Genomic DNA, 14404 nt, shown 5'->3' on the forward strand with positions numbered 1-14404 from the left:
ATTAAAAAGTAGCATAATTTTATCCTTTTATCCTTATTTAATTTTATTGGAACTAAAGTTTTCAATTAATTAATATGAATTAATTTATTTTAATTAATTGATTTAATCAATAAACATGAATAATTTATTTAGCTTTACTAAATTGATCGATGTTATATTTTTAAGGCTAATAATTTACAATGATAAAAACGAAATAATATGATAATTTATGCATTGATTTTATAAAATAATAAATATTATAAATCAACTATTCATAAAAAAAATGACACATAAAATGAGACGAAAAGCGTAATTCATTGGCGTATTGATTGACGAAAATCTCAACCTCTTTTGAGTAATATGTAAACCTACAAACCCTAAATGGGTTTTACTAACATGTGACTAATTCGGATAGCTACGTTTAATATTTTTACTTTATATTTTGATATTTTTATTAAAATTTTTGACTCCACATTTTATATAGAACGGCTTTAATCTACAATTCTTACCACACATATCATTGCATCATTCATCTACCTGATCGAGACCGTCTCCTCCACACTGAAATTTTTATCTGCACACTTTTCTTTAGATTTTGAAACATTTTTCAATTTTTGCACATCAAAACCTGCGCATTTTTAAAATTTCTGCGCATCAAAATCTGTATATTTTTAATATTTTACATTCATTACAGAAAAAGGGTTTCAAATCAATTCAAAGATAATTATAAGAGCAAGAAATTAGGAGTTTTGATTGATTAATACAGTAAAATTCGTTAAATTAATATTTAATTAATTAATAATTTCTATGAAATAATATTTCCATTGGATCTTGATTTGGGCAAAAAAAATAAAATCACTTATTTCGATAAAATAATATATTTTTTATTACGGAAAAAGGGTTTTAAATCAATTCAAAGATAATTATAAGAATAAGAAATTAGGAGTTTTGATTGATTAATACAGTAAAACTCATTAAATTAATATCCAATTAATTAATAGTAATTGAAGGAAGGGATGGATGTGTTTGGTTAATTTTAGGGAACTTAAAGGATATTTTCGGTTAAATGAAATAGTACAAGGATAAAGTGACAGTTGAGGTGAAACAAGAGGGATGAATTTGGTTAGAAATTCTTGGAGTGTTCCGTGTAATTGTTTCTTGCTGAAATCGTCCCCGCTTTCAGTCGCATTATCCGTTTATACACCATATAGCTTTCAGTCTCCGTCTCTTTGAGCTACCGATTTACTGGATTCCGGCCGTTCATCTGAAAAAAATGGCTGAAAGTTCCGATTCAACATCACCTGATAAAGAGAGTGTCAGCACCACTGCAAATAACAAACGAGAAGCTCATTCTGATAGCTCGGATTCCGTAACAAAGAAGTTGAGAAGTAGCGACACTCATGAAGAGCCGAAGGTTGAAATCACTGTCCCGAAAAATGGATGTGAATTGTATTTTGAAATAGAAGCTGATGCAGCTGAGGATAAGGGTTCCAGACACACCATGGAGGATGCTTCTGTTGTTCTTCCTGATGCTGGCCTTGAATTTCCCGGGAAATTGAGGTTTTTCACTAACCCTAATTCCCAAATAAATTTGTGTTTTGTACGTATGGATTAGCTTAATGTAGATAGGGTTTGTTTGACAGTCTGCATAACTGGTTAATTGATTGTTGAGGGAGATGAAAGAGTTGTGTTAGGGAAGTGATCACTCGAATACTTAGTCTTTTCGCTTTGGTGTTCTATTTGCTAATTTTTGTAACCTGAAGATCTAATAGGACTCATAGCTTTAGCTTAGAACAATGATAGCAACAACAACCACATGTAATCACAGTAATTCCATTAGTGGAGTCTGGGGAGGGTTAGTGTGTATGCATACCTTACTAGAGATTGTTTCAATAGACCTTAGGCTTTAGGAAAACATTTCAAAGCAGTTAGAAAAAAGAAAAAAAGGAAAGTGAAGAAGCCATGGCAAAATACTAAAGAAAATGTGATAAATCATTCTGTAAAGGAACAGTAGTTACAATAAAATAATACGATAATAGTAGTACAAAACGATTAGTACTGCAGAAATCGAAGAACAAAACACTATAAGAGTAATACTATGCCTACTAGGATGTAATGGTAAGTGGCACAATGCTCAACTACCTATTAACCTTCTACCCTAATCCTTGTCCTTCATAACCTTCTATCTAAGTCTAAGGTCTTGTCATCAGTAAGCTAAAGTTGTGTCATATTAAAATATAAAAGAGAAATATACAAATTTGAAATGAATTTGAGACTGATGTACTCTTTGAGATCTGATTTAATACACTGCTAGGGTTTTTGAAATTTTCCTAACCATGTTATTTCCTTTATTTAGATGTGCACATTTTGCAATATATGATGGGCATGGAGGTCGATTGGCTGCTGAGTATGCCCGGAAGCATTTACATGACAATGTTCTATCTGCAGGCTTACCACGTGAGTTGGTGTGTTTGCTTAGTCTTGTTAATGTTGGTCTATTTGTTGCGACCATTGGTCAATCATCACTTGTTGCATAGTTTTGTTAATAGTAGTGGTTACTTTCTATTTTGTTTCTGTTTTCCGTACTATGTAATCATTGTCATTCTTTCAATGAATTTGCAGTTGGATATTAAAGCAGCCAAAAAGGCCATACTCGAAGGTATGGTACTGGGCTTCTTTGCTAGATATGAGAACTTGATATTCTTGCTCCTTAACCTGCTTTCAATTGATCCAACTATTGATATTTTCATGGTGGATTTATGTATTCTCTTTTCCATCTATCAGGATTTAGGAGAACTGACGAGTCTCTTCTTCAGGAAAGCACCAAAGGTATATTTTTCTCAGTTCCAACCTTTTTCTGTGTTCTTGATTTCCTTAAAAGTTCCATCATGAGGTACTTTGTATGTAATTTGACAGAAAGATATTGGATGTGATTGTAATTTTGTTCTCCCTTTCAAGATTTTTGTTTTGTATTACTAATTTATATATTCTGAAGATAGTCTACTTGATTCCTATATCATTAATTTTCATTGAGAAGGAAAAGCAGCACTATATTTTCATTGGGTGGATCCATTACTAGTATGTTTTACTAAATTTACGTTGTTATCGTGTGTAGGAGGGTAAAGAATGGTCGGCTAGATAATCAATCAGATAATTAGAAAATGATGTTGGTTCCTTTTCCTTCAGAAATGCTAGTGAAAGTTCATCATTTGTTTGAATCCCCACAACTCAGGCTCTGCTTTTCTTTTATTTGTTTTTAGGCAGCTTGGTGCACTAAGCTCCCACTATGCATAGGGTCCGGGGAAGGGTAGGGCGCAGGCTTTGCGTGTGATTATAAATTTTTAAGCCAATGGTTCAAGATATTTCTTTGGCTAACTTGGTTGTATAGTGGATTGACAAAGTTTTACTGATTAGTAATTTAGTTTACATAAGGCATGCTACTAGGTATGTAAAACTGTAAAAGAAGCAACAGTGACTTTCTGGTTTTCGTTGTTATTTTTGGAATACTGAACTGAATAGTCTTGACTTCCTTTTCAGGGTTTTGTTTTTTCGGGAGACATTCTTTATCTCCTTGTACCTCTTGTAATGTATTTTGTGTTTCTGCTCAGTCTGTACTTTTCATTTCTTGAAAACGTTCACCTGTTTGTATCTTTCATGTTTGAATGCTTTAAAGGCTTTTTCTGGTATCACGTATCTGGTATTTCACTCAGAATTTTAGTAATATGTTATCACTTCTCTGGTATTTCACACTGAATTGTTAAGTGTTATCATTCTTTGATTCATAGTCCAGTTCAAGCTGTGTTTGTTATTTGCTAAGGATCTGCAGCTTTCCATTTTCTTAGTCTCTTTTAAAAGTTGATAACCTACTTACAGTTTTTAGATGCATCAACAGGTGGTTGGCAAGATGGAGCGGCTGCAGTATGTGTCTGGGTATTAGGCTCCAAAGTAAGTTTGATCCTATATTTTCTTATGTACTCAAATTAGTGATTGGTTTTTGAGCTCTACTGTGATTCTCTTTCTACACTGTTGAATTGCTGGAATGATGGTTTTGGCATCTAAGCGTATAGCTAGAGGAACACTCATAGTTTAGTGTGAGTCCTCTGTCTCGCTGACACGTAGAAGTGTATATCTAATCCTTTCTGGGAAAACTTATTTCAAGATACTTCAAATCTTGGTGCTTAAGCTTTTGTGATATTATGTTGTAGTCCCGAAAGAGTCATCTGGATGTTGAGCATTAAACCAACTAGCATTAGTATCTCTAAAGTAGTTCCTTTAGTCTAAATTGTCTTCATGTAAAACTTACTATCCAAATATCCTGCAGCGCCTCACAAATATGTACTTTCTTTCTTATCAGTTTCATATTGACTCCCAGGGATTTGCATTGAAGATCTAATGAACTTTGTATCATGTACGATTAGGTGTTTGTTGCTAATATTGGAGATGCAAAAGCAATTTTAGCTCGGTCGTCTCCTAGTGATGGTTTGAACAACACTTCTGATGGATCAACTCCAATAAAGGCCATAGTCTTGACCAGGGAACACAAGGCTATATATCCTCAAGAACGTGCACGCATCCAAAAAGTAAGCATTAGGCAATGATGCCCTTTGGATGGTTACCAATCTTTTTTTTAACTCTTAAAAGACCGGCTAGAGCTTGTTTAGCTTATCTTAATTTGTGAACCAGTTTGATCAAATGATTCTGGATTTTGGTACTTTCAAACTAAATGTGTTCCATAACCTTTGTCCTGATATAATCTCATATAATAGCACTTATAATTATCTTTCAGATGGAGGTAAAAAAAGGATCTTGTTGGCAAATAAATTAGGTGATTTATTTCCATGCCCAAGTCTTGGTAGGCAGAGATACCCGATACCTGTGCTGTGGTGGGAGGTGATAGGTTTCGAGTGAATTTAGTCTAGGCGTGTGTGCGTGTGCGTGCAAGCTTTCCAAAAGTTACCCATTAGGGAGTAGTGGCCATATTAGTCTGTTATTTCTTTCCTAAAAAATTCAAGGCTAATATCTAGATGGACCAAGTAGTTCCAACAATATTTTTTTTGATAAATGCTTTTAGATTGAATTTTTCTTGTCATAAGTTGAATGTAGTGCCCAAATCATTTCTTGCTTTTCTGTTATGCTTATAGACTTCTGCTGATGAATATCATGTTCCTGTAGGCTGGGGGATCTGTCAGTTCTAATGGACGATTGCAAGCGCGCCTTGAAGTTTCCAGAGCTTTCGGAGATCGGCAGTTCAAGAAGGTTTGCATGCTGAGATTAAAAGTATCTCAATGCTGACCAGACCTTTTCTTTTCTTTTAATTTTTTACTGGTGATTATGACGACTATAATTGTTCCTTTCTGTTTATCCATATTGCAAGTGATAATGTGTTTTTGCATAGTTTTAGAGAGCATCCTAAGAAAATACTATTGTTATCTGTAGGTGCACCGTTTTTGTTATTTCCTATCCCCTGATAGGTTTTCATGTACCGAGTAAGGTGTGGAGTAAGTTTGATGGTGCATTTGCTGCATATACAGTTCAGATATCATTAGCAAAGTCGTGTTTCCCTAGTGTTTTGGCCTTGTAAGTTCCAAAAAGAATCATTCTACATAGGTATCCATAAATTAAGCTGTTTAAAAGAAGTGACATTTGAGACAGGTGATAGATTCATTTGTTTCTCTATCTGTCCATTTTATCTGACATACCTTGATTTTGGAGTGGATGAAATGACCCACGTCTACACATAATATACGTAAATGTGTGTGTGTGTCTACTTATCACTTCTTCATTAGTCTTTTCTTGCTTGAAGGAATCCTGTGGATAGTGGATTTTCATATATGTGCATGTGGCTGCTCAAATATCTTCCAGAGAATTCAATAGCTGGTTGAACTACTTGTTGAACATGCAGTTTATGTGGTGTATTCCATCTTTTTCATGTAAAGGAATTCAATATGCAGGTTGGTGTCATTGCAACTCCAGATGTTCATTCATTTGATCTTACCGAGAGAGACCACTTTATCATTCTTGGCTGTGATGGCTTGTGGGGGGTATCTTTGTTTTTTTTTTTTTCTTATTTTATTATTCTTATAGTTATTCATATAACCACAATGCTTTGGGTGCCCATCCTGGGGATATTACTTTTTCTATATGATTGTAGGTTTTTGGGCCAAGTGATGCTGTTGATTTTGTTCAGAAGCTATTAAAGGTATGTCACCCCCAGAAAGTTAAGGAGTCTCCCGAAGATTTGCATTTTTTGACTATTTTCTGTTAGCAGCTCGTTTCTTAACCTTTCAATCTGTTTGACAGGAGGGGCTATCTGTGAAAGCTGCGAGTCGTCACCTTGTGCGAGAGGCAGTCCGAGAGCGTCAATGCAAAGATAACTGCTCCGCTGTTGTAATTGCATTCAGGAAAAAGCAGTAAAACTCCGAAATTTGTTCAAAAAGAATCTTAGAGTCTAGACAACCAGATCCGGTCTTGTTCTTTGGTTATACTTTGTGATTGGGTTTTGTATCATGGTTTAATCTAATGTATTGCAGATTCTTACGTCTCAGATCCCTTGGCTTTTGACAAGCTGTGCAATTTGTTGTAAAAATAGGTCAGTCTTTGAAATCTTTTCCAGCACAAGACATGTATAAAACATCCAAGTTGGATAAATTATCATGCAACTAATCGAGCTCTTATGGTGAAAATTAAAGGATTCAAGCCTTTTCAGTCTGTTGTATTTGATCAGCTTTGCTTCATGAAGTGTTTTACCTTAATTTGAAGCTATTGCTTTCCTTTCATGGTCGTTAATATTCCTTCGATTTTTTTTTTCAAATTGTTAGTACTCTCATTCATGAACCAAAATCGTTAATACTCTCATTCATGAACCATCTTGGTAGATTTTATTTTATTTTTGAGTGATAATTAGATAAGAAAATTCTTTTTTCTAATGGTAGAATTTCTTAATAAAACCTACCTACTACTCTGAAAAGATCAATAATAAAGATAACATGGGTTTTGTCTACTGACTGAAGATTCTCAGAGGACAAACTATGATTTTGGTTGATTGCTTGTGAAAAGATTCTATTTATCAAATGTCTTTTCGGTTGCAAAAGTTTATTTTGCTTTCATTAGATTTCTTAAATTGATTTAACTGTACTGATACTGATTGCCAAATGATACAGTCCTCCTATTGTGGACGTCAATTATCATATTGCAAAGTTGGGTATTTTATTATGAAAATTTCAACCAAAATGAAGGACCACATGGGATCTAAGATTCCTCCTCCTTTTAATCTCGTTCATAATGGCGATTTCTGAGACAAGCTCATATGCACTTAACTATCTCACCAAGTACCTAGCGCCCGCATCTTGAACAGATGAAAAATAATCGCTAAGCATTATTTTTTTGCTTGGTTAAGATTCGAACATAATATCCTACTTAAAATTAACTAAAAAAATATATCTAGTAAAACTCCTACGTAAATTAATAGCTGCCAAAATTGAAAAAAGGTAACAAAAATAGGGTGTGTGTTTCTTATCTTTAAATTATTAACAACATGCATAACTCCCACTTTGTCTCCCTAACAAATTCCAAAAAAGTCTAAGTCAACCAATCATATAGCATTTAGATAAAAAGAAATCTCATAATGGACAGATTTGCATGCAAAGCATAGAGCAACTATATCAATAAATGCACATTATACATCAACAGACTTAAATTAAAAAAATATATTCAGAATCTCATAATATTATGTCTAAATGATCACTTTGCATATGCCAGTAAGGTTGTTCTGTTTTCTCCCTCAATTATTCAATAATTTAATACACTTCTTTTCTTTTTCCAATTGGCATCTTTCACTTTGTGTGTATACATATATATATATATTGTTAGTACTTGTAGTACTTGAGGATCTAAAGAGTAAAAAAGAAATTAGAAAGAAAATCAAAAGATATGGAACCAAAAAGTGGAATTTCTGGAAAAGTGAAACTTCTTATAGCATTGCTTGTTTTGCAATTATGTTTTGCAGGGTTTCATATAGTATCAAGACTTGCACTTAATATTGGTGTCAGCCAAATTGTGTATCCAGTTTATAGAAATACTATTGCATTGGTTTTGTTAGGACCCTGTGCTTATTTCTTGGAGAAGTGAGTTTTTAAATATTACTTTTTTTAAAAAAAAAAATCAATTATTTTGCATTTTTATCTTAATTTATAGTAACATTTTTTCTATACAGGAAGGAAAGACCACCCCTCACATTCTCTCTATTGGTTCAATTTTTCTTCCTTGCATTAATAGGGTAAGCAAGTAGCTTTCTTTTTTTTCTTTTTTTTTAACTTTCGAGTACAACTATATGCAATGACAGTGTAAAGAATTTTTATACAATTGGCGACTAGGTTAATTGAAAGCCATAAAAAAAAAAAAACAGGATTAGTGAGTTGCCAACTACAACACTTCAAATATATAGAGTTTTTACGTTGTCAGTGTATATGAGTTAGTAAATCATTTTTTTGAAATGTATTTTGCTAATCATTATAAGTTTTTGCTTTTTCAGAATCACAGCAAACCAAGGATTTTATATCTTAGGGTTGTATTATGCATCACCAACCTTTGCTTCAGCAATGCAAAACTCTGTTCCTGCTATTACTTTTATCATGGCTTCTATTCTAAGGTATGCAAGAGCTCATTAAAATGACTCATCTTATTTTTGTTGATAACTCTGATTTGAACGTGAGACCTCATCGTTCTCAGCTAATGCCATTGACCACTAGGCTACAACCTTAAGATGCCATAAAAATGACCTTTTTACATGTATTCCTTTATTTATTTATTTTTTAATCAAACTATTGAGACTAAATTACATGATTGTATACTATCAGGCTAGAAAAAGTGCATTTTATGAGGAGAGATGGCATGGCCAAAGTTCTGGGAACCATAGCAAGTGTTGGAGGAGCCACAATTATTACTCTTTACAAGGGCCCTCCTCTGTTAAAAGGAAGCAATATTTCTGATGAAGAAATGGCTGCTTCTCAAAAGGACATGCTGAATTGGACATGGGGTTGTGTTTATTTGTTTGCTCAGTGCTTATCATGGGCTGGTTGGATGGTTCTTCAGGTATACCTCATGATTAACACTTGCTATCTATGTTGCTCGGACTCTTCAAAAATGTTGTCATATGCTTGTTCGATCCTCCAAAAGTAATGTATTTTAACAACATTTTTGAATAGCTTGCTACAACAAGTTGAATTACGCTGATCGTACAAATTTTTTTTTATAATGAAACCACAACTGCAACTGTTGTTAGTAAGGCCAAGCAGTCTCCACATGGTTGACAACTTGTTATTTACTTGCTCTAATTAGACTTGGTAAACTATGCAGGCCCCAATGCTGAAGAAGTATCCAGCCAAGCTATCACTTACATCATTTACATGCTTCTTTGGATTGATCCAGTTCCTAGCTATAGCAGCTTTTACAGAAAGGGATCCAACACATTGGAAGATCCAGTCTGGAGAGGAAATTTATCTGATTTTATATGCTGTAAGACCCTTGTGATACCCTGTTTCACATAATCTTAATTAACATGAATGACTAATAATATTTGACTGCTATTGAATTTAGGGTATTATCTCTTCTGGAATAGTCATTTCTCTCCAGACTTGGTGCATTCAGAAAGGTGGACCAGTTTATGTTGCCTCATTCCAGCCTGTGCAAACTGTATTAGTTGCTGTCATGGCTTTTCTAATTCTTGGTGATCAGTTGTACTCTGGAGGGTAAGTTAAAAAGCTAACTTTTATCAAACTATATTACTTTAATGCGACAAAATAGTTTCTGAATTCGCTATCCCCCTTCCTTGCTCACAATAAATTGATCCCAAACTAATGAACTTGTAAATGCAGGATACTTGGAGGACTTCTGATTATGTTTGGGCTTTACCTAGTTTTGTGGGGTAAAACAGAAGAGAAGAGAATTGCTAATACTGAAGAGACAACATTGACAAAACACCTTCTAGCTCCCACCAACAAGGAGGAAGCATCTACAGGAGCTGATAATTGCTAACAAAATATGTCAAATATTTTCTTTTTTGTTTCCTTTGAAATATTATTTCTTATTACATGGTCTCTTTATAGAAATTAAAGCTACAAGGTCAGTGTAACCTAGCATGGACACTGCTGAGCAACATTGAAGAGGAACCATTTAGTTGAAGCCAAGATAATGAGGGATGAATTCGTCGTTTGGAAGCTTATAAGCTTTGTAGGATTATTTGTATAATTATACTACTTCCATGTAAACCTTTGAGAAGGAATCAGTCAAATTGGTGTTCCATAGGAACCATGACTTCTAAAAATATTCCAGTTTGTTTTTTTATTTCCCTTTGATGTACAGTTTCTAAATTGAATATTACTTTTAAATGATGGATTTCATTTACATCTACATTATTCTCAATGTGAAGTCAATCCTTCCATTAACCCAACCCCAAAGGTCAATTGAGATTAATCCAAACCCATCGATTCAAAAATGGAAATTCTATGTTGAAGCTCCTCAAAGTAGATGACTTATAGAACTACCTATACTAATTTATCCTTTCCACCGACCCTAACTCATAACTTACTGTACTTCAGATGACATATCAAACACAAAACCCTACTTCAAAATATAGCCAATCCTTCACAAGAGCGCGCGCACACACACACCAAAAGGGATGATTTTATGTATTGAAAGCCTAAATGTGCATGTTCTTGATACATATTCTAAAAATATAGCCAATCCTTCATACCCAGCCTACTTGAAGAGAACCCATTCTAAGATGTTGTACCATACTCTCCGAGCATACTAGAGAAATTCATAGAAGACTTAAAGAAGATTAGCATGTACTGAACAGAACAGTAGAGGTGTGCGCAAGTTTGACCTAGACACCACCGTGAAAAAAAAAACTTGAAGAAAAGGTATCAACTTCTTTTAAGTGGTTTGGGAGCAAGCTTCAGCCACTCCCAACCATCTTGCCATAAAAATTCTGCTTTTATGGGAAGATGAAGCTTGCACAGTCCATAACACCTATCACTTAATACAACAAATGGTCCAAAGGACTCAAAGTTGAGCGTGCTGAACAGGTCAGACTAAAGAAGTCCTAGTTACCACGTAGCTTTCAGGTAAAAGCTGGCTATGGAACTGATCAGTACAAAAAAACCGAAGTGCCTCAGCATTTGCCCCCTAAGCTTAAGACAATCAGAAACCTGAGGTTTCTCTCTCAGAGGTTTCGTTGGGAATTGTGTGTTTGCAAATTATTTGTAGGTGAAAATAAATATTCAGGTAGATAATGATGGAAAGTGAGAACTTTTAATCTTGATCTGTAAATACATCAAACCTAAACCTCATCCAGCTGAATCCCCTATTCTAAAGATGCTAACTATTCTTGAGCTCAATTGGAAAATGGAGAAACAATGAAAAATCTGACACTAAACAAAGTCCCTTCATTGCAAACCTTACCAGAGGAAAAAGTTGATAGTCGCAGCTGACATCTCACAGGTTTAACAAGGTAATATTAGGTGAGCTTATATCACCATTACTATACACAGATTCTTTCTATATAAGATAAACTGAGTAGACTTGCTCAAGCCTCAAGTTGATCTTGGTCCAACTAAAGTTAAGCATATAAATATGTAATGTGCAACTAGATATGAAAACTGGACCAGATCCACAATTTGTTCAAGGCCAAACAAGTAAATAGTGCCAGAGAATATTCATCAACACTCAGCAGACACTAACTAAAAGAGATTGCAAGCTCTGTTGGTGGTAATAGAACAACAAAGTGCAAGAATCACATATTAGATATAAGTTAAAGCAGGAAGCACCCTGTGGTAACTAATTGGAACATAAATTGCAGAGGGAAATAAATTCACCAACTAAAGAGCATCTGACTAAAATATCAATAGACTGATAGTGATCCACATGTTACATATTGCACCATGTCAACCAATAAAAATGAAGAAGAGTCGTGCACTCAAAACTTAGTATTCGAGTAAAACGGAAAACCCCACAAGTAAAAAATTAGCTAAGCAAAAATGAAAATTCAGCATATAATCCGAAATAGAGAAGAACCAGAGGACCATTAAATCTTGAAACACACAAGTCAAAACCAAAGATAAGACAAAACACTTCTAATTTTCTGCAATTTCACATGACATCACCCTACCTCACAGTAACAATGTCATCAATCTTCAAAATCATCCGTACGCATTCGGTAGCCAAGGTGATTGCACTCGTGCTCACCAACAATGGCTGCACGACATTCTCTTCCAATATGTTTGTGATCTGCCCCTTCCTCACATTGATCCCTGTGTTGATCTCGCCCTGAGCGTGCCTGTTCCTCAACTCAGTCACAATTGCAATTGGGTTCAACCCAGCATTCTCAGCCAAAGTATAGGGAATGACTTCGAGGGCTTCAGCAAATGATCTCACACAGTACCCTTCCATCCCCTGCAAAACCTTTGCCCATGCACCCAACTGCCTAGAAAGCTCAATCTCAGGTGCCCCACCTCCTGCAATCAAGAACCTCTTGTTCACCAAACATCTGACCACACACAATGCATCATGCAAACTTCTCTCAGCCTCATCAAGGACCAATTGATTTGATCCACGAACCAGCACTGAAGTGGTCCTGCCCATGTCCTGGATCCCTGTAATCTTCACAATCTTTCCACCATCCCCAAGAGATATCTCTTCAACCAAATCTGCATGGCCGAGTTTCTCTGCTCGGAAATGATCAATATTGGCAATAGGCAGACAATTTAAGGTCTTAGTGATGAACTCAATCTCATCCCTCTCAACATCTTTAATCACCATAATCTTTGCCTTTGACAAATAATGCAGAGACAATTCCGTCACAGCATCCCTCAGAATACTCTTCTGAATCAACAAAACATTGCAGCCAGTTGCTTTAATCTTCTTAATCATGCCCAAAATGTAGTTTCTCTCTTCTTTCAAAATCCTGTCCATTTGAGTATAATCAGAAACCACAATGCTCTGCTCAATATCAGTCTTGGGAGGGGAAATCTGAAATTGAATCACCCCAATCTTAGCTTTTTCAACTCGTGTGAGACCACCTGAGGCATGACTCACCTTCTTGTCAAAAACTAAACCTTTAACCAACTCGGTATCATCAACAGTACCTCCCAATTTCTTGACAATTCTAATATCCCTTAGATCGACAATCTCTGGTTTTTCAGGGTCAACAACAGAAAGCACAGAATCAACAGCTAAAGGAGCCAAAAGAGTGGAGTATTGTGACACTACCTTACTGTTAAGCGCAGTGCTAGCTGATTTCACAAGCGAATCACGGTCAGTGAGCTCAACAGGAAGAGCCATGGCAGTGAGAACTTCAACAGCCTTTGTAGATGCCTTATGCAGAGAATCGGAAACGACAGTGGGGTGAATACCAGAGGAGAGAAGTGAAAGACACTGTTTGAGCAATGCACCGGCAATAACAACAACGGTAGTGGTTCCATCTCCGGCAACAACATCTTGAGACTTAGATAACTCAACGAGAAACTTAGCAGCGGGTTGAAGAACCTCCATTTTGTTAAGAATAGTAGCTCCATCGTTTGTGATAATGACCTCTCCGTTTGCAGTAGAGATCATTTTGTCCATACCTTTGGGGCCAAGACTAGTACGAACAGCGTTAGCCACAGCCTGCGCGGCCGCGATATTCGCCATGCGGATATCATCTTTCCGCTTGTTGTCCACAAAGGTCTCAGTTTTGGACGACGAAGCAGCGGAGCGCGGCGCCGAAACTACTGCCGGAGATGCCATTTTTCAGATCAAGATTGACGGAACCCTAGAGAGAATACGAGATCGAGATGATTTTGAGTGAGTGGGAAAATGATTTTAAGTGTTTCAAAACCCTAGTAGCCAAGTCTAGAGAAGAGTTTGGGTTTTGGACAAATTGAAATTTTTGAAGGGGGCTTTTGGTCTTTTTACTCTTCCAGAGGGTTCACGCATATTCTTTCATTTATTCTGTTTCTACCCTTTGCTTTATATCTTATTCTATTTCAACCCCAATTTAAATTATGTATACATTTTCACCCCTAAATCGATCATAAAGTTTATAAGATTGGTGAAGTAGGATAATAATCTCAAAACAATATATTGAATTATTCTATTCTATCATTTGATTATGTACGAGTTTTTATAATTAGTATTATTATTATTTAGTTAAATAATAAGATTAGTAATCTTATACAAAAGGCGAGGTATTAGTTTATCAAGTATGTTTATTTATTTCATTTCACAATAAAATAGATTATTAATATCTTATGAAAAAGGAAATAACAAGTTGAAACATACAAGAAATTTACTTTGTACAGATACATAATATTCGAATTCAGTACATTTATTAACAATAATCACAAACTAACATTTTCTCATAACTATCAAATTTAAATAATTTTAATAA

The 14404-nt window shown here is 35.1% G+C and overlaps 3 protein-coding genes across 4 annotated transcripts; 2 read left to right on the plus strand and 1 right to left on the minus strand.

Annotated features, from left to right (window-relative positions):
- Positions 1-1042: 1042 nt before the first annotated feature.
- Positions 1043-6694, plus strand: LOC107015258 (probable protein phosphatase 2C 8). 2 transcript variants are annotated; one of them, XM_015215474.2, is made up of 10 exons: positions 1043-1539; positions 2336-2444; positions 2602-2638; positions 2764-2808; positions 3872-3924; positions 4398-4559; positions 5152-5256; positions 5931-6020; positions 6131-6178; positions 6280-6694. In XM_015215474.2, exons 1-10 carry the CDS (start codon positions 1253-1255, stop codon positions 6391-6393), a joined length of 1050 nt encoding a protein of 349 aa, XP_015070960.1. In that variant the 5' UTR covers positions 1043-1252; the 3' UTR covers positions 6394-6694. The 2 variants fall into 2 exon arrangements, with proteins under 2 accessions (XP_015070960.1, XP_015070961.1); XM_015215475.2 differs by having other exon boundaries at positions 1045-1539; positions 5152-5235.
- Positions 6695-7260: 566 nt separating this feature from the next.
- On the plus strand, positions 7261-10384 carry LOC107013952 (WAT1-related protein At3g18200). The gene is made up of 8 exons (XM_015213829.2): positions 7261-7307; positions 7875-8102; positions 8192-8254; positions 8510-8626; positions 8835-9069; positions 9334-9492; positions 9574-9725; positions 9852-10384. The coding sequence occupies exons 1-8, from the start codon at positions 7261-7263 to the stop codon at positions 10009-10011; spliced, it is 1161 nt and encodes a 386-aa protein (XP_015069315.2). The 3' UTR covers positions 10012-10384.
- Positions 10385-11847: 1463 nt separating this feature from the next.
- On the minus strand, positions 11848-13886 carry LOC107014700 (T-complex protein 1 subunit delta). Its single transcript, XM_015214735.2, has one exon. The coding sequence runs from the start codon at positions 13759-13761 to the stop codon at positions 12142-12144; it is 1620 nt and encodes a 539-aa protein (XP_015070221.1). The 5' UTR covers positions 13762-13886; the 3' UTR covers positions 11848-12141.
- Positions 13887-14404: the final 518 nt, after the last annotated feature.

This window comes from Solanum pennellii, chromosome 3, assembly GCF_001406875.1.
Source record: "Solanum pennellii chromosome 3, SPENNV200".
NCBI lineage: Eukaryota > Viridiplantae > Streptophyta > Magnoliopsida > Solanales > Solanaceae > Solanum > Solanum pennellii.

What these genes read in the sequence shown, in the direction of transcription:
- LOC107015258 (XM_015215474.2), top strand. Translation starts at nt 1,253, where the DNA reads ATGGCTGAAAGTTCCGATTCAACATCACCTGATAAAGAGAGTGTCAGC. An exon ending in CAGGCTTACCACGTGAGTTG is followed by an intron (nt 2,445 to 2,601) that starts GTGTGTTTGCTT and finishes ATGAATTTGCAG; the next exon opens with TTGGATATTAAAGCAGCCAA. An exon ending in CAAAAAGGCCATACTCGAAG is followed by an intron (nt 2,639 to 2,763) that starts GTATGGTACTGG and finishes TCCATCTATCAG; the next exon opens with GATTTAGGAGAACTGACGAG.
- LOC107013952 (XM_015213829.2), top strand. Translation starts at nt 7,261, where the DNA reads ATGGCGATTTCTGAGACAAGCTCATATGCACTTAACTATCTCACCAA. An exon ending in TGTGCTTATTTCTTGGAGAA is followed by an intron (nt 8,103 to 8,191) that starts GTGAGTTTTTAA and finishes TTTTCTATACAG; the next exon opens with GAAGGAAAGACCACCCCTCA. An exon ending in TTCTTCCTTGCATTAATAGG is followed by an intron (nt 8,255 to 8,509) that starts GTAAGCAAGTAG and finishes TTGCTTTTTCAG; the next exon opens with AATCACAGCAAACCAAGGAT.
- LOC107014700 (XM_015214735.2), bottom strand. Translation starts at nt 13,761, where the DNA reads ATGGCATCTCCGGCAGTAGTTTCGGCGCCGCGCTCCGCTGCTTCGTCG.